The sequence below is a fragment of the Amia ocellicauda genome, chromosome 23, assembly GCF_036373705.1.
Source record: "Amia ocellicauda isolate fAmiCal2 chromosome 23, fAmiCal2.hap1, whole genome shotgun sequence".
In the NCBI taxonomy this organism is placed as follows: domain Eukaryota; kingdom Metazoa; phylum Chordata; class Actinopteri; order Amiiformes; family Amiidae; genus Amia; species Amia ocellicauda.
In genome coordinates this window covers 16034365-16057244 of record NC_089872.1, presented here as the reverse complement: position 1 = coordinate 16057244, position 22880 = coordinate 16034365, and the positions used below count along the sequence as shown (strand labels likewise).

The 22880-nt window shown below is 36.7% G+C and overlaps 1 protein-coding gene across 1 annotated transcript in view; it reads left to right on the top strand.

Annotated features, from left to right (window-relative positions):
* The window catches only part of prim2 (DNA primase subunit 2), a 62861-nt gene that overhangs the window by 16908 nt on the left and 23073 nt on the right, over positions 1-22880 (top strand). The window contains exon 8 of the mRNA XM_066696847.1: positions 20976-21043. Coding sequence (XP_066552944.1) covers positions 20976-21043 — 68 coding nt within the window. The remainder of the gene's footprint in view (positions 1-20975; positions 21044-22880) is intronic.

The following is a 22880-nucleotide window of genomic DNA, read 5'->3' as shown; positions in this document are numbered from 1 at the left end:
CTCCTTTTATTACTCTTTAATTGTTATTTAGCTCCTCAGTATGGTGTTTGGTGCTTTTCACCTCTCATTTAACAACTTAATGTTCTTATAATTGGTTAATTTTCTGGTGATAGTTGACTGAACAATTATGGGCTTAAACCCTCAACTTTATATAATAGAATAATGGACACTTGTCTTTAGAAATATTTTGCACGTGGGAGTGGCTTAGTTGTTTTTTTACATCAAAGGGATTATTTTAGTTTAGGAAATATGACTTCCCTAGTACTCACCATCTACTTTGTATTCTCTAACAACAGTGTTACCTTGCATTAGACCAGAGTTAAAAGGTTTCCAAATCAATACTGATGTGTAACTTTCATTTAAAAATTGCAGAGGTTTGAGACTTATTTTCCAAATGCAGGAGAAAGCAGAAGAAAAAAAAAGAAAAGCTTTCAGGTGTCTACCTGCCGAGCAGATGTATTCTCTCTCGGCAGTGTAATGATGCATAAGTGCTTTTATCAAACCAAAGTGCGTTCTGAAGTGAAATGGTGACCACGCACACACACACACGCATGCACGCACGCACGCACATGCACACACATGCGCACACACACACACACACTCATTTCTTAAGGATTTTTCGTTCCAAATAATAAAAAAACCTGATTAAACCCATTCACATTAAAATGAGGTAGAGAGGGAGGGATGCGTCTGGTTTATCCTCCTGCTTTTCAGCACAAGGTCAACAGTTGAGTTCTCTTTAATTCACTTCATGAATTCACTGGAAACGTTTCAAAAGCTTTATGGCTGTCTGGATAGTTTGGATATGGCTGAACTTGTCTTTTGAATATAGTGCACTGGCTGCTCCCTACAAAGCAAAAAGAACGGAGGGTCATCAACAGAACCAGTAAAGAGAGGAACTTTTTCTAGGTTTAGTCGTTTTGCTTTGCCCGATCCTGACCCAAAGATGGCACCAATCAAAGGTCATAGCCTTGGACCTGACCTGAGACGAGATTCAGATCGGTGATTCAGGAAGGACTCCACATTAGAAACGGTGGCCTTCATAGTACAATAGATCAGTCTGTGTGAATCGAGTGCAATGTTCCCAGGGTGGTCCAAGTAGCCAGTGTAGGGTGGACTTAATGTGCATTTCCTCAGAATAAGTCTAGAATCATGAAAGGTGTGAAACGAGAAATTCCTCGTAATTGCTTGAGAGCATGCTGCGCTCCTCTTGTGTACTTCACTCTCAAGTGTCGTAGACCTCACTTGTTTGTAATAATAGTGGAAAGACAGCTTTTTTTTTTCTCTCCAAGCATCTTCATTGAATTGGCCTATTTAAAAATATTTAATTTGCCCATTTATCTTGCGCAACTCCTGGGCTGTATGACCTTCAGTTAAACCTTAATGTAATACATTGCTAGCTTATCAGGGGCACCCTGTAGAGACATGAAAGACAGATGTACGGTATCAGTGTGTTGCTGCCAAGGACCATTATCACACCAGTTGTCCAAGCTAAACATTATAATAAAAAACGCCAGTTGGAGGGTTACATTAAATGGCACTATTTCATGTGTTGGGGGAGGGGGATGGACAGACTTTGGAAATAAAAATAATTCCAAATAAGCATTGCATTCTTAGTATTACATTTTCCCATATCAGAAATTATTTAACCCAGAGCATTGATGTCCAGGGTAATAAAACATGAGATTTTGTATGACAATGTTGTGCATAGCACTGACTCTTAGCATTGAATCTTCCGCATAAATATTAAATATTTGCCCTCTGGAAATGAATTTTTATCTGAGGTTGATCTACTGTTTGGGGTTAACGTTTTGAATTCAATTCAGTAACAGAGCCCTGTGCGTTCCTTACAGTAGTTAAATGGCCATTAATTATGTAGGCAGTTTAAGGTAAGTCAACTTCACCAAAATATAAGATTGATTATCTTGCACTCGCAAACCACCTACTCAGTCTCATTTCTCTTGGGAATCCTACGTACTTCAGCGTTTGCAGGGTTTACATTTAGATATATAAATTGTCAGATTCCTTTTTCTTAATGATTTATTTGTGAGGTAGGGGGTATTTGGCAGGTTGGAATACAAAAGTACATGAAATGGCTTAATAAAGGGATGCAACACAGATGCAGCAATGAAGCATAAAGTCTGGATTTTATCATCAGTTTTTGAAAGTAACGTTCAGATTCAAGCTTGCTATATTTTTCACCTTAAACCAAATATTAAATAGAGCATTTCACGTGAGGGTTGGGAATACCTGGACATGTGTAAATTAATTGTATTTATGGACTATGGGTGCATATACATGTAACAATTACCATGTCATCATTCTGTTACAGGAGAAATGCTGTTTAGAACAACACTGTCTGTTTTTATTTGAGCCAACAAACACACATGCTGTGTAGCCCGCATGTAGCCTTTTTACCCTTTCATTCTGATTCTGCTTCAGTTATGATGTCACAGTTGGCTTTCTTGGACGTGTAAGGTTTTATTTCCATCGCACAGTTTCTGGGGCTGTATTTAATAAATGTATTTGGGTTTGAGCATCAAATTTGCTATCCCAACAAAGTGTCTGTGTTGCCACGGATACTCAAGATGTATTCCACGCGTAGATAGAGCTGGCACCTTGCAAAACGACATGTATATAATAACCATCACATTTACATATTTCAATACAATCATGTTTCATGTGGAAGTGTGTATGAAGTCGTATCTTACCTAGGGCAAGGAAAAATCAGGATCATTATGGATTTTTCTTTTTTATGTCACGGGATGGCTTTGCATGGCAATTGCCATCTTATCCTGGTTTAGGACAGACGACATTGAATGGATATAAGATCATGCAATGAATATTTGGAATAAATATAATATAGATAGAATGTAAATATGTTCAATTCAATACAAACCTATAGAAGAAAGACATTTTCTTAAAGTGACACAGACCAACAAACCGACCAATAGTAATATATAGGAATATTAAAAAACTTTGATTGCTCTCCGCAACATACACTGATCAGCCATAACATTATGACCACTGACAAGTGAAGTGAGTAACACAGTGGGTGGGATATATTAGGCAGCAAGTGAACATTTTGTCCTCAAAGTTGATATATTAGAAGCAGGAAAAATGGGCAAGCGTAAGGATCTGAGCGACTTTGACAAGGGCCAAATTGTGATGGCTAGACGACTGGGTCAGAGCATCTCCAAAACTGCAGCTCTTGTGGGGTGTTCCCGGTGTGCAGTGGTCAGTACCTATCAAAAGTGGTCCAGGGAAGGAAAAGTGGTGAACCAGTGACAGGGTCATGGGCAGCCGAGGCTCACTGATGCACGTGGGGAGCGAAGGCTGGCCCGTGTGGTCTGATCCAACAGACGAGCTACTGTAGCTCAAATTGCTGAAAAAGTGAATGCTGGTTCTGATAGAAAGCTGTCAGAAGACCAGTCAGGGTGCCCATGCTGACCCCTGTCCACTGCCGAAAGCACCTACAATGGGCAGGTGAGCATCAGAACTGGACCACGGTGCAATGGAAGAAGGTGGCCTGGTCTGATGAATCACGAGTTCAGGGTGTTGACTTGGCCTCCAAATTCCCCAGATCTCAATCCAATCGAGCATCTGTGGGATGTGCTGGACAAACAAGTCAGATCCATGGAGGCCCCACCTTGCAACGTACAGGACTTAAAGGATCTGCTGCTAACATTTTGGTGCCAGATACCACAGCACACCTTCAGAGGTCTAGTGGAGTCCATGCCTCGACGGGTCAGGGCTGTTTTGGTGGAAAAAAGGGGGACCTACACAATATTAGGCAGGTGGTCATAATGTTATTGGCTGATCAGTGTGCGCTGCATTTGAAGTGGCCACTACAGACGACTGAATTTGATTTTATCTCAACATATATCTGTCATTTGCACATTTTACTGTAGTGACACAACATTGGTGAACCATTTTTGTATCTGGACCAATGTCACTCAAACATACATGGTGCCATACATATCAGTAGAGTGTTTCCCTATATTTTATAATATGAACATACCTGTTTTGCTGAGGATGTCACATAAACTTTAAGCATTAAATGGACCCCGTATGTTCAAACATATTGGAAATAAATGCACTTTAAATAATAAATGCAAGGTAATAAGAGCAACGGGAATCTTATGTTTATTATTATAAAAGCACTTTTATTTCCGAAAAAGCAATAAATTAGACCTTTATCAAAACTGACTGTCATTAATTTGTCGATCCCAATTGGTTGACAGATAGTCTGACGGGTTATGAATGATAGACTTTGAGTGCTACATTTCCGTCATAGATACATGAGAAGGTGACAACGTACAGAGTTTTCCATCACTACTGCCACACTCTGTAACCGAATTGTCATCTGGAAAAGTTGAAGGTTTATTTTGTGCCTTGTCTGTTTGTGATTAATGAGCCTCTGTCACATGGAAGTGTGACCAGGTGCAAGAGTCTCTGTATTAACCCAGACTAAAGCACCACAAATTGGATGGATGGTTTCTAAATTAGCATTCTCCAAAGATGAACAGGATAATGGATAAGACTGAAGCGCTCAATGCTACTAAAGTCACTTGAAGTGTCAATAAAATCCATCAGCATTGTCATAGATGGAATCATTTCATATATTTGGGATTTGTTTTTATTCTAGAGTACAAATCTTATGTTTATGACTCTACTTCTCCGGTCTGACAGTTCTTCACTGTAACGTTGCGGGTATGTTATTGCCATTTTAGAACCACACAGTCCATTGACAGTTTGGAATCAAATGGTTATATATGATTTGCCTTTAAAGTGCCAAATACCCACAATTCTTTAACTCAAGTTACATTTCTAGCCATAACACACACCGTCATACATTCAAGACTGTTTTGAGAAACACATGCACAATAGTTTGTAGGCAGGGAAGTTCTCTTAAAATATGTGACACATTAAGAAATATAACTTCCCATTAGCCTATTTGAACAAATGTATTAGGCAGTCCCCATTCAAATACTTTATAAACATTATATAGTAGAATCGTTTATTATTCTTATTGCAAGCTATATCGACTTTTTTACAAGTTTGGGCTTTTACTGCCTCTTGCTAAATTAGTAAAGCCAATATAATCGCAATGAATGGAGGTTTTACTAATCGTGCCAGGGCAGTAGTTCAGTTCAGATCATTAAGACGACTCCAATATCTTTATGCCATGCCAACTCAACATGAAATAACAAGCAACCTATTGTGATGTAGTGCCTAAGGAGTCACTTTTGGATGACTGATGTTTTATGATGTATGCTGTATTAAGCAGTCGACCTCCTCGTGGATTGCCAGTAACAACATGACCTGATTTATTTGACTTCCTCGCTTGTCAGGGACAAAGTCTCTCTTGGGATCTCACACTTCGGCTCATTCAAACATTTATCAAGTCAAGGCGTTCTGCGCATCCCCAGCACTCGTGCCTCTTTACACATCATTTGAATGCAGAAGAACACCTATTCAGTTTAAAATAATTAGATTGTAGTGAAGGAAGTTTGTTTTTATAATGCCTTCAGGGGGCGATTGTGGAAATTGGCAGTCGTTGTGACGCAGGGATTCAGTTTTCTCATGTTCAAACTTTGAAGGGCAGTTATTGTTTTGTTAAATTTCATCCACAAATGACATTGATAACGATCACATGTTGTTGTAGTAGTAGCAGTAGTAATTATTTCCAGTGTGTTTATCGTGTCACAGGCAACAGTGGCTTAGAGTCACACAGTTATGATTTTATATGAAATGCCAATTGTCAGTTCAGAGAGGCAGTAGAGCCACATAATGCGTTTTGGTTTTACAGACGGATATATCTGTAAACAGTTAATCATAAATTCAATTAAACTTGATAGCAATCTCGTAAAGAGGTTTTTGCATTAATCGTCTTTATTGAATAATGCGGAACATTCAAATAAAATATTTTTAGAAGAACTGAAAGGCAATATTTCATGAAGGAAAAGACTCCCCCACCCCCCCCACGTCTATCCAAGCTATAATAGATTAAACATCTTGTAATGAACTGGTATAATCTGTGCAGTATACATTTGCTTTGCTGCCACTGCTGTGACAGGAGTTACCTAAAAAAATAAATAATTGGAGTGGTCCTTGACTTGGCATTCAACATTGTATTAGCACCAATCTCACTAGACTCCTACAAAACAAAAGCTACGGGGAAGTAATTAATTTCTAGCTGAGGTTCATTGTGCCACTTGGTTCAAAAGATTTCATTCTTGCTTCCTCAGCCCTCGAGGTAAATTTGAAGACAATGTAAATTAAACAAACATAAGAGCACAGTTTCCTAGAATGGATTTGAAATTGTAATTTTGCTTTTGGGAGAAAACAACAACTTTCCATGTATGCAAGCATGTTGTATGTATGTATTTCTTTTATAATACGCTTATCTTTTAACATTCAGTATTGTATGTGGTCTGAAGGTACATTTATGTTGATCCGTGATGAACCCTTTACAAAACTTGTAATATTTGTAACCAGACATTTGTCGTCTAATTACCTAAAGAATATCATAATTTGCTTGTTTCCTTGACATTGACTGTATGGCGGATTCAAAGTGTTGCATTAAAATCAGGGACAAAACTCTGTTTGAAGTGGTATTTAGATTTTTATGTATTCTTGAGGCCATTATTTATTTCCTTATTTGAGTAGGCTGTATTCATCTATACTAAACTTCAGAGATTGTATCGGGATCTTACTTTGTTAATTCATCTTCATCTTTTCCCCCAAGCCTTGGCTGTACATATTGTATACATTATGAACACCTTGCTGGGCTCTAAGATCACTGGTGCAGCAAATCAGTGTAATGAGACGACTGGCCTGCTCCTCTGGAATTGAAGAGGCATTATTCATTGCGCTGTCTTGCTACATACCTTCTGAAGAGACGCACCGTGCCTGGCCTGGGCTCCCGCATGCATTGTAGGTTCATTTGAACCATGTATTACAAGTGGCCATCATTTTGCCACAGATAAGAGTTCAGTAAGAAAAAAAAGGTTGCACTTAGATGTAAACCATCATAGAAAGTCATGTAATCTCCACAAGGAATGTGGTAATTTTACTATTGCAAAATCACTAGCTGATTACATGAGATACTGTATTTGCTTGGTCTCATGTGCTGTCTTTAATTAAAAAATAACACATAAAAGGGTACCTTTGACATTAGAGTTCATTTAGCAGATGCCTTCATTCAAGGTAGTAGAGGAGATTCTTTAAATTTCAAACAAACTGGGGGACATAGGAGTAGTTGGTGTCATCTTTATATTTCTCGTAGGATTATTGTTTTACTTGAAGCTCTTAATATATCTATTAGAGATTTGCAGAACATTTGTTTTTTTGCATTTATAGCATGCATGTCTGAGCTTTATTTTATACATATATATATATATATATTTTTTTTTTTACAATGTCTGGTTAAAATTGTGATTTGTGAAGGTTCTGTCTGCACGGTTATCATATTAATATTGTGGAAGTCTGGCTTTTTGGTATTTTTCATCGAGAACAATACCCCAGTGATTTTCTTGTGTATGGTGCACATCAGTGCACTGATTGAAAACAGGAAATATTACAATGGAATCTGAAGGCAGAATGCTGTAATGATCTGCCAACTAACTATAAGTTAATCTCCTTTATCAAAGAGAAGCCGACAGTAATACCAGATGAACAGTGTGTGCAAAAAACTGTGAAATATATTCAGCGTCCTTCTCCACATGAAAAATGAGCTGGTTGGAGCTTGCATTTTTTCTTGGTTTAACATGAAATTGTTTTTGAAGTCCCCTAACGCTGCAAGTGTACTTAATGCAAAACGTATTTCATTTTGCGATTTCATTTTAATGCATTCTGAGATTTTCGGTTTCTTTATTCAGAAGCACTACTGAGAGTTTGTCCATAAGTAGTGTCTTCTGTTGTTCCTCTCCAGCTTTCTTTGGTTTTACATCGTTTTTTTGGAGGGCTAGTTTTACATTACAAAATGTTTTTCATTTATTTTCATTGATTATATTTTTTAACATTTATTCTAAAAATATACATATTAATCATGCAGTAATACTGAACTATGAAACACAAACTGAAATGTTTAGAACCATCATGAGGATCAATATAGTTTTAGGTTATGCGAAAGACAGGATTGCTTACTTAACGATGAATGACTTTATTTATTGGTGTATTGATGTATTTATTTATATAAGGTGTTAAATTGCCACTGCAGCCCACACACTTTCTGTGGAGTGTGAGGAAGTACATCTCATAGGGGAATGAAGTTCACAGAATAACACTTGCTGCCTGTCACCTAATGTTTAATGCTGCATCTGTAGTGGATGATGTGGCTTTTTGACTGACACGTTTGTCAAGGTTACGAAGAAGTGAAAGCTAAAATTAATATTTAAAAATTCTAATTATTGCAACAGTGCTTTATTCCGTAGTTTTCTGGGAGACGTTGTGTTTAAATATTTAAAGCTCCATCTCCTCGGGAGCTGAAGTGAAACTGAAATTCTTCAGAGGTAGAACTCCGTCAATGAGAAGCCTTTGGTGCAGAATAACTGATATGGCATGTCATTATTCTTCCGCCGTTAAAGACAAATTGCTTATTGAACTTTCCAGTGCTACCCATTTTTTATTCTGCATTAGTGGAGTAATATCTGTTTTAATCTGCACCTTGCGATTGCATACTGTGTGTGTTTATAGGTACATGTATTGTTTTGCATCCAATTTTCCAACAGCATGGTTTGCCATTTAATTTCAGTGTAGAAATTGACAAACTAGGGGGTGGAAAGAGTGCAATGAATATTTAAAGAGCAGTCGTGTGAGCAGCTGAATCGTTGATGTGGGTTGCATTTTTTCAGATGCTCATCCAGGAAAACAAACAATATATTTAGATTTTAGGACCTAAATGCAATTGAGCCTGGTGACAATCTTAAAAATATATATTTATGCAATATTGCAGTGTTTGCTTCCATTCTCCTCCTCGTTCTATTAAAATATTTAGAAAAGTTATAATTAAGGTTCATATAATTGAGTGTATATATACAGTTTCTCACATCAATTTGATAAAATATACTTTTAAAATATGAGCTTTAGGTATTGGTGTTATACTGGTTTTACAGTTTCCGGTGCTTTATATACACTAGTGTATAGGCTAGATACCGTGATTATTGTAATTACAATGTACATGTATGACCTACTGGTTCTATGAACAACCAAAAACTGAAATATGGACTAAAGAAATCCTAAAGATCCTTAAGGATTTCCATTTCATATTCCTATATTTTCTTACGTTTATCATAATATCCCATAGGAGCAGTATTTTTAAAGGTGTTAACAAAACAATTCAGTGCCATTCAAATGGTTTGGGATTGTAGCACAAATTTACAGGTGGATCTCTTTCTGTTTTAATTGGCTTATTTTGTGTAGTTGGAGACTTGGCCTTAGTTGCATGTGTTGTTTTCTTTTGCTCAGTGTGTAGATTATTCTGGAAGTGACTTCTTCATTTTCTACATTTCCAAGTACCTATAAACAACCACTGTATACATTGATAGACAATCTCTCCAGCCCTCTAAGACAGATGATTAATCCGTATAATTGCATAAGGCAAAGTATTGAAATGTTAATTCAGTAATTTATCACTTCAGATATTGAACCTCAATAACCATTTTTGGATGACCTCAAAAGCCACAGAACTAAATGTTTTTGAATGACTTACAACACACACACGTTTCTTTACATCAGCTTAGTACATAAAATAGTAGGTTTTGTTCCAGCATGCCAGCATTTGTATGAAAATTAGACTTGCTAAGATTTTATATTTTAACCTTAAACTTCAGGGGAATTATTATATAACCCTCAGTGCCTTATTGGACCTTTTGAGAAGATTGCATTGGTTGTCCTGTAACACGTGTGACAACTGATTACAAAGATTAAAAGAAATTCACTACTAACTGAACAGTTCTGTGGTGTGTCTTCTATCATCTTAAACATTAATGGAAAGAAAATGTTAATTTGGGCAATGAAATAGCCCTACTCATATGATCCTTGAATAGTCCATTAGGTTAATTAAAATGGGTATATGTATCATTGCTGTACTGGAACTATTACTATGGGAAGACATTCATTTAGTGCTTGAAAGGTTAAAATTTGGAAAATGTCACTCCCAAAATGGAGTGTATAACAGAAAGGACAAGACAAATGGCAGGATCTGTTCAGCACTGAAAGGTTTTAAAGATCTGTATAAAGACGATGACTGTAGTTACATTTGTAGTTAAAGTTGAAAAGCATAACATTTGTCAGTCATGAACTTTCTTAACAATTCATTTGATTATTGTAGGGGATAGGAGACGTTTTAATATCTGATTTAAGAGTATTTGATTTATCCCTGCAGGCATTATATATCAGTATAACAGACTGTCATCATAATTCACTGTCTGATTTTACTCTACTTTGTTTTGAATCATGAGAAAATTCCTTTCTGAATGCTAAGCAAAGCAAAAAGCTGATTTTTCATTTCCCTCGGTCTATTTTTGGCTCGTGATTAACTTGGGGCTTCTCAAAATAAATGCTTCTTTGCAGGCCCTGCTTACAAATGTATAATGACCTATTTATTTACCAATGGTAATAGCATCTAAGTGAAGCACCATGCCTTATACAGTTTGTGATTTTCAAAGCCATTCTTGAAACAAATTGAACTGATTATCAACAGGTGTTTTCTTTTCTGTGGCACATTTTTCCTTATTTACACAGGCTTTGTAAAGTAATTCAAACTTGATTCTGAAATCCTCGCTGGATACTTGCATGTATCAAGTGGTTTTTAGTCCATAGTGCCTTTTCACGGTGAGCAAAATAGACCGTGATCTATCCAGACAAGTGAGATTGTAGCACGGTAATAAATGTGCGGTCAGGTTTCTTAAAATATATTCTATTGCATTATAGGTCCCGCATATTTGACTGCACTACACACAGTTCAAATGGCAGCCTTATTAGAGGTAAAACACTCTAACCAAGCATACACTGGAGTAAAAACTAAAATAAAAGACTAGTGGCTATACATGTAAAGAAACCCATTTTGAGCTGTAGTGAGACTGGAGTTTCCCTCTTATCTACGCTGATCTTTGTCTTTATGACCGTGAAATGGTTGTTAAATTGAACTGGGCTGTGAGTATATTTTACTTTCTGCTGTGTAAGTGGTACACCCCTACCACCACACTTAAAAAAAACAATGAGGCCTTCTGAACACTTAAAAATATAAAATATATAATAATAATAATACTGGAGTCCTGTCGATTCTTTTGTTCAGGATGTTGTTCCGAAAGGATAACATTTCCTTTAATTTAGTATCCTGACCTGTTCACTGGAAGGCAACAGCACTTACACCCTTCGTATTAGTAGGCAGCATTATTTATTTTCTATTCATGTATTCTGCATAACGGGTTACATCATTTGCATTGAGAAATGTTAATATTACATTTGGTGTACACCTTATCTACACAGAAATAACAACAGATGTAACATGTTCCCGTTCCCCGTGTTATGCATGATACACATGTCAGTTTGACAAGCTGCATTATTTAATAGGAAAGGTTGTGTTTTGATGCTCATATGTACAAGAGCAGTAGGCCATTGTCCCTGTTGTAAAGAGTATATATAGCCTTACCTGAAGATAGAAAAATCTTATAGTTGTCTCTTCTTTTTTTATATATATAGCCTAGTGTGTGTGTCTATCGATCTGTCAGGTTTATGGTGTTCTAGTTAGAAGTATAATTTCTAGGTTTAATTTGATCTAAAAGGTTTATAAGGCATTCTTTCAGATTATGATGTATTTTTTACCTATCAGTAAACAAAATCATATATAATCCCTCGAAGACATCATGTGAAAACAAAAGTTCCATATTCTTTACTCAATTCATTGTGCGGGAAATATACCTTTACAGAGACAGCGAAGTGCTGTAGGGATGTCTTCACAACACGGTAACAGAGGAGACGCCCATTAAGGTTTAACACCAGGAAGAATCCCCATGGGAGGTGACTTTGAATTTGTGTCAAGCCATTGTACTCCTTGCTTTCCCTGATAATGCAGTTTTTCCTCTTCTTAATGCATCGGGGAAGAAGTGAATACTATCTTGGGACAGAGAAAAAGCGTGCAGTAAAAGTTGGGATTTCCTTTTTTTCAACAATTTACTGGAGACTAGTGGAGTATTTCTGGGTCATAGACTGAGATACAGACTCGTGGCTGTGTTAACACATTGTGTTGTCCCTTATGGATAAGCTGTGTGTGTGGGCAAGCAGTCCTTTTCTTCTCAGACAGGTGACCTTTACTTGTAGGTTTCAGAGAAGAAGAAATTGCTTCTATGATCTTTGTAAATAGTTAGAGGTGTCCCTTCAGTAATTTTAGTATTTCCTAAGCTGATAAAGTAATATCTACCATAGAGAACTATATTTTCCGTTTTAGGTTTGTGTTTTTCTGACCTTTTTCGACTGGCTAGATCAGCAGGGATAGTTGCCCATCACTGCTTTACAGGATCGGACTGCTTAACTTACCGTATTATTACCAAAAAGCGTGTGGAGGAAAAAGCTAAGTGAATAAAATATAACCTTTGTGTTAAAAAAGGTTTGTGTTTCCCCCCCCCCCAGTATAGTTAGTAAGCTTACTTGCTTTATAAATCAGGACTCTCTCCAGGGGTCAATAGGAAAATGTCTCATCATGTGATCAGTACTTGGTGTCGTGTGTGTCCTCCTCACCCTTCATTGTCCGGATCCTGAAATGACTTGCTCCCACATGCTGTTTACATGTAAAGATATTGATGTCTAGGGAGAGAGTGATTTGCATTTTTTTAAATAATTTGCATTTTCGCCCCATAATGTGAGCTGTAAGTAATAATGTGTGTGTGTGGTTGTTTTTTTTGTCAGCCAGCAGACCTTTTAAAGCTCGTTTCTCAGCAGCACTCCTTCCCCCATGCTGTTGAGTGTTGCTTTCAAATCTCCACTTTATATATCCCTGACTTCCACAAATAAATTAAGATAAGCAGTGACCTTTCATTAATTCACTCCTCTCATGAACCACTTTGATTACAAAATGAAGCAGCTCGTGCTAAAATAAGACTTTCCGATGTCATGTATTTCATACTGTTCAATTTGAAATGGCAGGAAATGAATTACATTTTTGCTAGAAGCATGAGGCTATTTATTTGGAGTACACCTAATTTTACACCCGTGGTTTGTGAACGCTCTCTGTTAAAGGCACAAGACTGTGTAAAATGGACAACAAACATGTTTTTACCTTGTTGTTCTGATTGTATTTAAAAATTACATAATATTATTATGCTCCACAACATCTGCATAATGCCACACTGCTCAATCAGATTTCTCCAGGGCACTCTGCCCGTGTCGGGTAGCCTAAATACTCGAGGTGCCATCTATAAACACTCACTTGGTTTGGCAGTGCTGTGTATGTTTGTGGGCGGGAAAAAATAAATAATAATAATTAAAAAAAAAAGTCTTCTCCTTTCCAACTGATGAAGACCTCAAGATCCAACCTTTAACACAGCTTTTCTAATAAACTTAAGTTCTCAATCTGCTTGTGACTGCTCTCAATTCGTCACTTAAAAAGTAGTTTTTTTAATGGCAGAATATCAAACTATTTCTGAAATTAGTTTTGTTTTATGTATTTGAAATGAAGTTCTGGACTTTTGACTGGGTCTGCACTTTCTCCCATTCTCATTGGACTGAACTTAAATAAACTATTCAGATGTTAAAGAAAATGAATTTGCATTAATCAAAATGTGTCCCAATTAGCTTTTAAGTACTGCAAAATTGGGAACTGTCAGCTGTCTTGCTAAGTAGAGTGCCAAACCTTTATGCAAACGCTGCACTTGTCCGTGTCCCAGTGCTGCAATGAATTTGCATTACATGACATTTTGTTATAATGTTAACAAGACAGTTGGTGTTTTCAATCAATGAGAGCCTGAAAGGGTTTCAATTCTCTATTGCCGACTGAAGGTCTTGTGTTAAAGAAAGAAAAGGAAAGAAATATATTGTGCATTGATTTTGCTCCTAAATACAGCCTAGTTAGTAAATGTATACTTTGTATCAGAACCTGAAAAACGTTTTTAGAGTAATGCATCGGTTTAGCAAGGAAATTCTGCTCATATTTGAGGCTCAACTTGTCCTTATCAGACTAAAACACACATCATATCATAAACACAAACTCAATATCCACACTCCAGAAAAGCAGAGCTCTGAGTGTTGAAAAGGTCTTTACCTAAAAAGAATAAAGCATGAACCTTTGCTGTTCATGTTAAAAATAGAGATCTGTAGAACATCCATTCTCATTTCTCTTTTTTTGTTTTTAAATCCTTTTGCAATTATTTTGGTGATTAAGAATCTGTTCTCACAACGACAGGGAAAAAAAAAATTAAATTCATGCAACTTACGTATAATGTTACAGAGAATTAGAGAACATGGATTATTTTTCTTTTTGGAAGTTCATGGGCGCTTCCCTCCTTCAAAACGTCTGTCCTTCCCAGTTTGATTTTTGCAGCTGTTCATGTAACAGAATTCCAGGGCCCTGCTGACTTTGCACCAATGAAGCAGGTGTACTTCTTACTAACTAGGTACATCTGGAGTTTTTGCGACTTGTTTTCTTAAATGACTGCTTTAAATACGCCATTGTGAAGCCAATTAAAAACTGCTTTTTAGTGCTTTCTTTTGCATTATAAAGAAAAAGTCTTTAAATAAAACACGGATGTTTTGCTTAGTGTATCTTCGTTCCATGCAACACCTTAAGCAACTTCAAATTACTTAGGGGCCAAAACTCCTTTTAGTTTCCGAACAGGAGAGTGACAATTTTATTTCCTCAGTTCCTAACTTGCAACCACACTGTGGATTATTTCTTCACTAAGTATAATCAGATACGATGTTTGGCTCATTGGTAAAATATTTAAGTAATAATGATTGGATGGAAGTTTAAGGTCAACTTATTCAACTGTGGTCGAAAACATAACTCTTGAGTCCTGTTTCTCTGCACAGATGTCAGGTCATTCTGTGAAAAAGTGCTTTTAAAGTGGCCACAGATCCTAACATAGAAAACTGGGTCATAACCGAGTTTTGCTGGAGAGGTCTGGTTCTTGTCCTGCTAATATGCTTCAATCTATGTATTCATACAAGGCCTCTTTTAAATTAATTCTCAATGCACAATCGATAGTAGAACATTTTGTGCTTGTGGTTCGAGGGATTTATTCCCTTGTTATGGTTGGGTAATTATCCACCCCATCCTTTAACAGTTCATGATAATAAAATGAGTTTTCTTGATTACTAATTGCAACTACGTTCTGCAACAGAATTCAGATTTTGCTGTTTTTGTTTATTTAACCTATTTGGCATTATTCAGGTTTACTCGCATTTAAAAACAACTTTGCATTATAAGTGTACAAGGAGCTATCAATAATTAGGTTATGCTAATAACTGTTAGTGTTTTGACTTAAGGAATATTTTTTCACCAATTCCATAGAGGCAAGAATGGGAAGAAGCTGGGTTTTGTATTTGCATAATTTTTTGGTTATTCACATTTTTCTTGATCTGACCTGTTGGTGGAGCTGTCTTTTCATGCTGTTTAATGTTTGAAACTGAAGATATGTATTTCAACATGCATTTCATCCTGTTTGTGAGAGAGAAATGCTTTTAAAAATTCTAAAATGACATTATATAAAACTAAATAAAGCTGTAAATACATGATTTCCAAAGCCTATAAAGTTAGCCCAAGAAAAGCACGGGAAGTTACTATTTAACCAATTAGTTTTCCTTAAAACAAAGAAACAATATGCATGTTACGTTCAGAACTTTACTGTGGTATCCGAACTTTGAGATCTGAGAAAACAACTAAATATTAAATTGATCCAGTTTAAATAAAAAATACATAAAATATTGATACTGAGAAAAGATGTAGATAAATGTTTTAATTCCCAGTTTTTTGCATCAGTGGGGGAGGGTCAGGTATGTATGGGTCACTGCTTACCACTTACCACTGCTTGAAATAAAATCACATTCAGCATTTTTTTAGATACTTTCAGTTATGTATTTTATTCAGCCAAAGTATTACATATTCATGTTAGTAACTTGACTTGACTTTCTAGTACAGAAGCAGCTTTCATGTTGGCTACTTTTTGAATGGGCTTTCATGCTGCTTAACCTGAGACTCATTTAAACTTTTAAACCTGTCAGGAGACGCTTCCCGAGTTTCTCTGACATACGGTTCCCATCATAAGAGGGAACGTGACTGTGGGCTTCAATATTTATGAAGTGCCAATACTGTAACACACGGTACCGACAAAAAGCCTAGGGTCCCAGAATAGTTAACACTGTAATTGTACAAGGTTTTATAAAGTATATACACAGTGTATGTTGGAAGCATTTGTCTGTCAGATATTTTTAGCTTGTCCTGATGAAACTGACAAGTATTAGATTTCATCCTTTTTTAAGCTCATGGCTTTTGCAATTGACATCAATTAATCCCACTGTTTGTTTTTAAAGTTGGGTGGCAGCTGTTCACAAGTGTGTATGTCTGCCTTCTTGTGAAAAGGGTGAAGGAAAGCAAGTAAATACCACCTCCTCTGTTTGTGTGTGTTAGTACTTGCTTGTAATATTTACCCAGCTATGAAATTGTGGAATTCAGGCAGACTTTCTGGAAATGCATAGTTTTCATCCTTTTGTTAGTACTCAGTCTTCAAACATCACAGCAGTGCATTGATATTATAAACAAAATGTAAACCGTACATATATTTTAATCTTGATATTATACTGGACTCTTATGAAACTAATTTAAAATACATCTTAATTAATTTGGTTACGTTCTTGCTTTGCAGAATTTAAAGGGGGGTCAAATTACCATCAGAACTCTGAATGACAGCACTATTTTGATATTTCATTCTTACAAAACTTGTGTTTTCTACATCTAAGCTATTTATTTTAATGTCACTGTTTTTAATGTATAATATTTTTATTGTTATGCTTGTATTGGAAAGTGACTGGATTATAGAGACCTGCAGATGCTATAGATATGATGGAACCTTCTAGAAATCGCACTTCATGCTGATTGTAAAAATGAGTTTGGTGACATAGTCCAATCAGATACTTTTGATTCCTTTTTGTCAGTCTTTAGAAATCAAGAATGACTTAAAATCTATCTTTGCCAGCTTGCGGTACACAACTGTACAACAGGGATACCTGGGGCAGAATCAAGGAAGGTCAAGCTAATCAGTCTTCACACAAGCTTAAATTATTGCTGTTGTATTAATAAGTATTACTGCCTGTGTTCAAGGCATATCATGCCATATTCTTATTCAATAAAGGCTTAGTTATGGTCTTTATTAATACTGTGATACTTATTTATCAGTTAGAATTATTTATGATGTCTCCGAGATTCAGTAATGATGTAACTTAGAAGCATTCGTATACCAGTTTTCTTTCTCTCAAGACTGCTGATGTTTGTAGCTTATTAAAATAAAATGGATATTAAAATGCTTACATAATCTAAATACTTTGTTTACATTTGACATGTTGGGACAAATGTTTGGGGCAATTAGTGATTTGGGGCAGTACATCGCAGTGCAATGCGTCTATACCTATACCTATTAGCACAACACCAGAAACTAATTTTAATTGATTTGTGAGTGAAGGCAAAGTGGTTGCCAGCATCGTTTTTGTTTGCACATCATACATTATAATATGCGTTGTGTGGTTCTTTAAATATAAAATAGGGAACATTGTTTTTGTATGGGGGGTCAACCTCAACATTAACATCTGTGTTTATTAAAATCTATTTATAGCTAGAAGGAAGAAACCATTTTTTTCCCCCTTCCAGAGTACATTTCTGTACTGAAAACTCTTGTCGTCTTTTCCTATAGGCAAAATAAACCCCTCCAGCTACTAATTCTTAATTAATTATTTCTGTTTCAGAGTAGTTCAATATGAAAGGGTAGCTTTACATTTAAAATGATCCTGTTTTGCCCCTGCTGTTTTAAGCAATTTCTGAATTAATTTTAATATTGACAGTTTGAAATTCATAATCCCTTCTTATTTTAGCTTATAATTTGATTACCCACAGTGAAATTCACAGAACACTGGTGTATCTAGATTGATGAGCTTGGTGTAATGACTTCCCAAATGGTTTTTATTTTATTTTAAATAAGTCCTTCTGAGAACTTAAAGGCACAATATACCATATTCCAGTGTTATAAGCAGATCAGGTATGCGTGTTGCACACCTCATACATGAAATTAGAATATTGTGTTTAAAAATATCATACAAAAACAGGTGTTTTCATCCACGGTGTGAAATCTGCAGAAAAGGTCAATTTGTCTCAGTTTGGAGAGACACACATTGTGTGTGCAATGGTGTATGAGACGCATATTGATCTTTACAGGTTGAGGGACACAATTTGGAACCAACAGACAAAAGTCATTATTGTCAAAATAATGTTTAGGGGTCTGTGAGTGTGTGTGTGTGTATGTATGTGTGTGTGTGTGTGTCTACTGCTGTGTTTCCCATTGAGTGTGACATGGCACAGTGTGCCAACATGCATGAACACACATGACAAGGAATTTGTTCACACATGAGAAAGTTCTAAAATAAATATGATTTAAACTTCTCATTTACTTAAAGTAAATACATTCCTGGACGTATTAAACTGAAATTGCTCTGTATTTTTAAACTGATTCCAATGGACAGAACACAGAGTTTGATAGAAATAGGAGATTTTCTTATGCTTTCATTTTGTTTTTCTCCCAACCTTTAACAGACTATACTCAAGGACAGGTAGGCCTATATATGCAATGTGAAAAGAGGAAAAGGAAAGAGGGGATAGATTTTGGTACAGGCTCAGTCCTAGGTAGCGCTTGCTGTGTGTGCTTTCTAAAATTGTCTGTACCAAGGGCTTTTGGAAGATAGGATATGAATTTAGTTTCAACTCTTCTCCCTGTTGTAAATTCTTACTCATAAGGAGGTGGTGTGAGCGATTGCATTAGTAATGAAGTTCCTAATGCACCTGTTTTAGGTCAACTAGACATCGTCAATTTTAGTCGATTCGCCGGACCCATGTGGCTCGTCCTCCACTCGCAGTGAAGGTGTGTGGAAGTCTTGTTTCTCAGTAATTAGCTAGGTCAAGCACATCACCCGAATCAAGAAATGACTTTCTCCTACCCGCGTGCCACTGCAGCTCACCTATATTATAATGACTTTTCTATGCCATTTGAGGATGTAGAGACTAGAAGTAAGTGTTTCATTAAGGAGTGTGAAATTGGAAGTGGCTGCCCACCCCACCTCTACATGATGGTAGCAAAGGAGGATGACCTAATAATTCAGTACCTTTTTTTCTAAAATGTTACCATGCGGTAGTAGAAATCAGCTGCAGGCACTCTTATTATAATTAGTTATTTATCTGACACTTTTATCCAAGTGTTGCAATTAGAAAACTCAACGCACTATAAATATAGGACATTTTCGGGTTGTTTTAATTTTCAGGCTATGAAGTTCAGTTGATTACATAGTTATCTGTTTTAGGAGTTGATATAATGGAACAAGCTGTGCTGGAATTCGGTAAAATCGAGACATTTCAGTGATTTAAGCTATTACATTGCCTGAATATATGGCTCTCCTAGAGATAAAGGTTTTGAGACAGCTCACATTAGTGTTTGCTGACTCAGTGTTTTTCTTACAGCTTATTTCATTTCAGAGGGACACTTTCCTTGCTTTGCCTACGGTCTGAGCTGCACCCATTCGTCATTAATCGACTAAAGGGACCGGGCTCCTGTACAGTACTTGCTACATTGCTGCTTCAATAATTTGATCCCGTTTAAAACTTTGGATCTCTTCATCAATGTCTTTATTTTCTTTGGAGTTATTGATATCCCGCCATCTTAGGTGGGTAGTGATGGATGTTCTCACGTTCTAATTACTTAAATGAGCCTCATTTTTCTTCAGAAAGGCCAGAACACAGTTTAATTGTTCTTACAGTTCTCCTTCACTGTTAACTTACAGATGGAAATTGAGAGAGAGAAACAAGCAAACAAGAAATCTAAATCTAAATTTTGTTTGCGGCCTTCTGGAGCATTCGGGATATTTTCAACACAAAGAGGGACACAATTAGATTTATACTATAGCCACTTCCTCCTTTCTGTTAATAGTTTGTACCTGTGATAGTAGCGTAGAGAATTACCATCATACAAGGATGTGGTTGAGGTGTAAAATGCACAAACTGTCCTATCCTTCCTTTGCGTTGTAAACAGAACGAGTGTGACTGGTAAGCTATGGGTATCTTCTGTTGTTTCTCAAAAGGAGCTTAGACCGTTATGGAAACGCTTCAGATGTCTCCCCCCACTACATCGCTGAATACTGTGCATTTACAGCATTTGTGGGATGTAATCCTATTCTCTGAAGAAGGAGAGAGAAGTTGCTGAGGAGTTTCCAGATGTAGGGATGTATATTGACTTCAGTATTTCTTGACTTCTCGCTCCTCTGCTAGGATTTTACGGGCTTTTGTGCCTGCTTATGTTGTGTATTGTGTGAAATAATTTCGACAGGTCACGCTGAAACCACCTGCAGAAAGAGAAATACATGTCTCGCGGTGACCGTAATTGAATGCGTGTTTATACTTATTGTGTTTCAATTGATTTCTTAAATAATGAAACAATTGCATGGCCGTGGCTTTAAAAAGCTTTTGTAACACTTTTAAAGATGCTTTTGCAGGTAGTTTTGGAGTTATTTATTAAATAATTCGCTTTTCCGTTTGCATTTTTTGACAATTGTAGGCAAAAGTATTTAGTATTGTCTTAAAAGATCTGAAAGAGAACACTAAACAGATTTAGAAAAAACAAACAAACCCTCCGTAATTATTATTAGTGTTAAAGCAGAACGAGAAAGTTACAGAGAGCTTCAATTATAATGATGTAAATAACTTGGCTTGCTCCCTTGCCTTGCAGTTAACTGCGCGATCTCTGCCGGTGGTGCAGTCTGATGAACGACTTCAGCCTCTTCTTAGCCATCTCAGGTAATTATTATTATTATCATAATGTTTGATAATTGTAATAGACTTTTCCCCCCATTATGATTAGGCTGATTCCTTATTGAGGATGATAAAATGACGGGTTCCTAGCAGCTGTCATTTCTAGACAGTGTTTTCAAAAACAAGGCAGTATATTAATACACAAGTCATTCAGACACAGTATACAGATGGCTTATGCTTTTATTGTAAGTAACCTAGTGGAAAAGATTAATTAAATGCATTTTTGAATAACTGATTTGAATTTGAAATCCTCTTTTTTTTTTTTTTTCTGGAGACAGTTACTTTTAGTTTGGCAGTTAAGTTGTGTGCAGCAGGAGCTCAAGGTTGATCTTACAAATGATTTCTAAACTGTTGTTGGCAGGCCGCACTGGATCACTGAATAGGGCTAGTTGCCCTTTGTTTTCACAGTTCAGATCACTTGATTGGCTGAAATAGGTCTCGCTCATAAAGTGTTCAATTAGCTTAAGTTTATTGTTAAAGCACCTACAATGTTGAGACTGTTTCAATATTTAATAAAACACTGTACAACCGATGTTGAGAATTAAAGTATGTGAAATGCAAATCAGCACATAAGACTGAGATTAAATACCTTACAATGAGTTTTTTTTATGACATCCAAGTTCCTCTTGGTGTCCACAGTGGTATTTAAATTTCAGGGCTCTTGTAGTTTATTGTCATCACTTTCTTTTGATCCTCATTCTAATTCTGTGTTTACGAACATTTCCTCCATCAAAATCCCACGAGCTGCTCCTGGGATGTGGAAACGACACGGGCGTCTTCTGAGACATTAGGCTCTGCCAAGCTGCAGCTATTTACTGGATTACTGACGTACATGGAGCACAACTATTGTGTTAGCTGGGGGCTAAACATCGCTCTTCCTGATAATGTTCAGTTCTACAGCAGTGCTGCTTGCAGTGGCACAGCAGGCCCCAGATGCCCTAGTCATCACCCACCCCACCTGGGCCTGCCAGGGTGTTGCCATATTTGCAGGGCTCTGATCTTCTGAGCACATTTGCTAGATGGCACAGGCCGAATTCCCCAAGCCAAACAAGACCCGTTGTTCATCGTGAGGGGGCGGCTTTTACCTGACAAGGCACGAGGGGGCCCCTGGAATATGAAAGCTACATTTGGCTTTTCATTACCTTCCAGGTCTTGCTCCTCTGTAGATATTTTGCTCTGCATTACTGAAAAAAAGCAGAACTAACAAATGACGTTCCCCAAAGACCGCAATTCAAGCGACGGGGGTTTTACTTTGAATGCCAGCACTTAATTGGATGCATTTGTAAAGAAACGGAGGGAACAATAATGTAAAATGCACTGTTATGTTCTGTAAGTCATGTTTGCTGGGGCAGTTAGATAAAGTTATGTTAAGTACCGTCTTGTGCTTGTGAAATTGGCAAGTATCCCCTCATGCCTGAGTATTGTATCAGGAAGAAATGAGAGAGATTAGACTCCGAGCCATTTCTGGCAGCAGTGAGCTGCACACGAAAGGAGAACGCGGCTAATCCTGTGGTATATATTGAAACTTTATTTGCCTAAGTATTCGAGTCTGTAAACCTTGTATTTTAGTTTAAGCAAGAGAGTGATGGGTAATGTGACTTTTCAGTGCCTGGGCATGGCATTACAGTCTTGTACTGTTGTTACTTAAAAATATCCACCACACATAGTATGATATTTGTATGAATTTATTTTGTATTTGCATTTAAACACTTTTCTTAGAATAATTGAAGCTTAAATAATTGATACATTCTACCTGGGTAATTAAGATTATGCAACTCTTTACTAAACTGACTAATTACGATTATGTTTTATGTCACCTGAC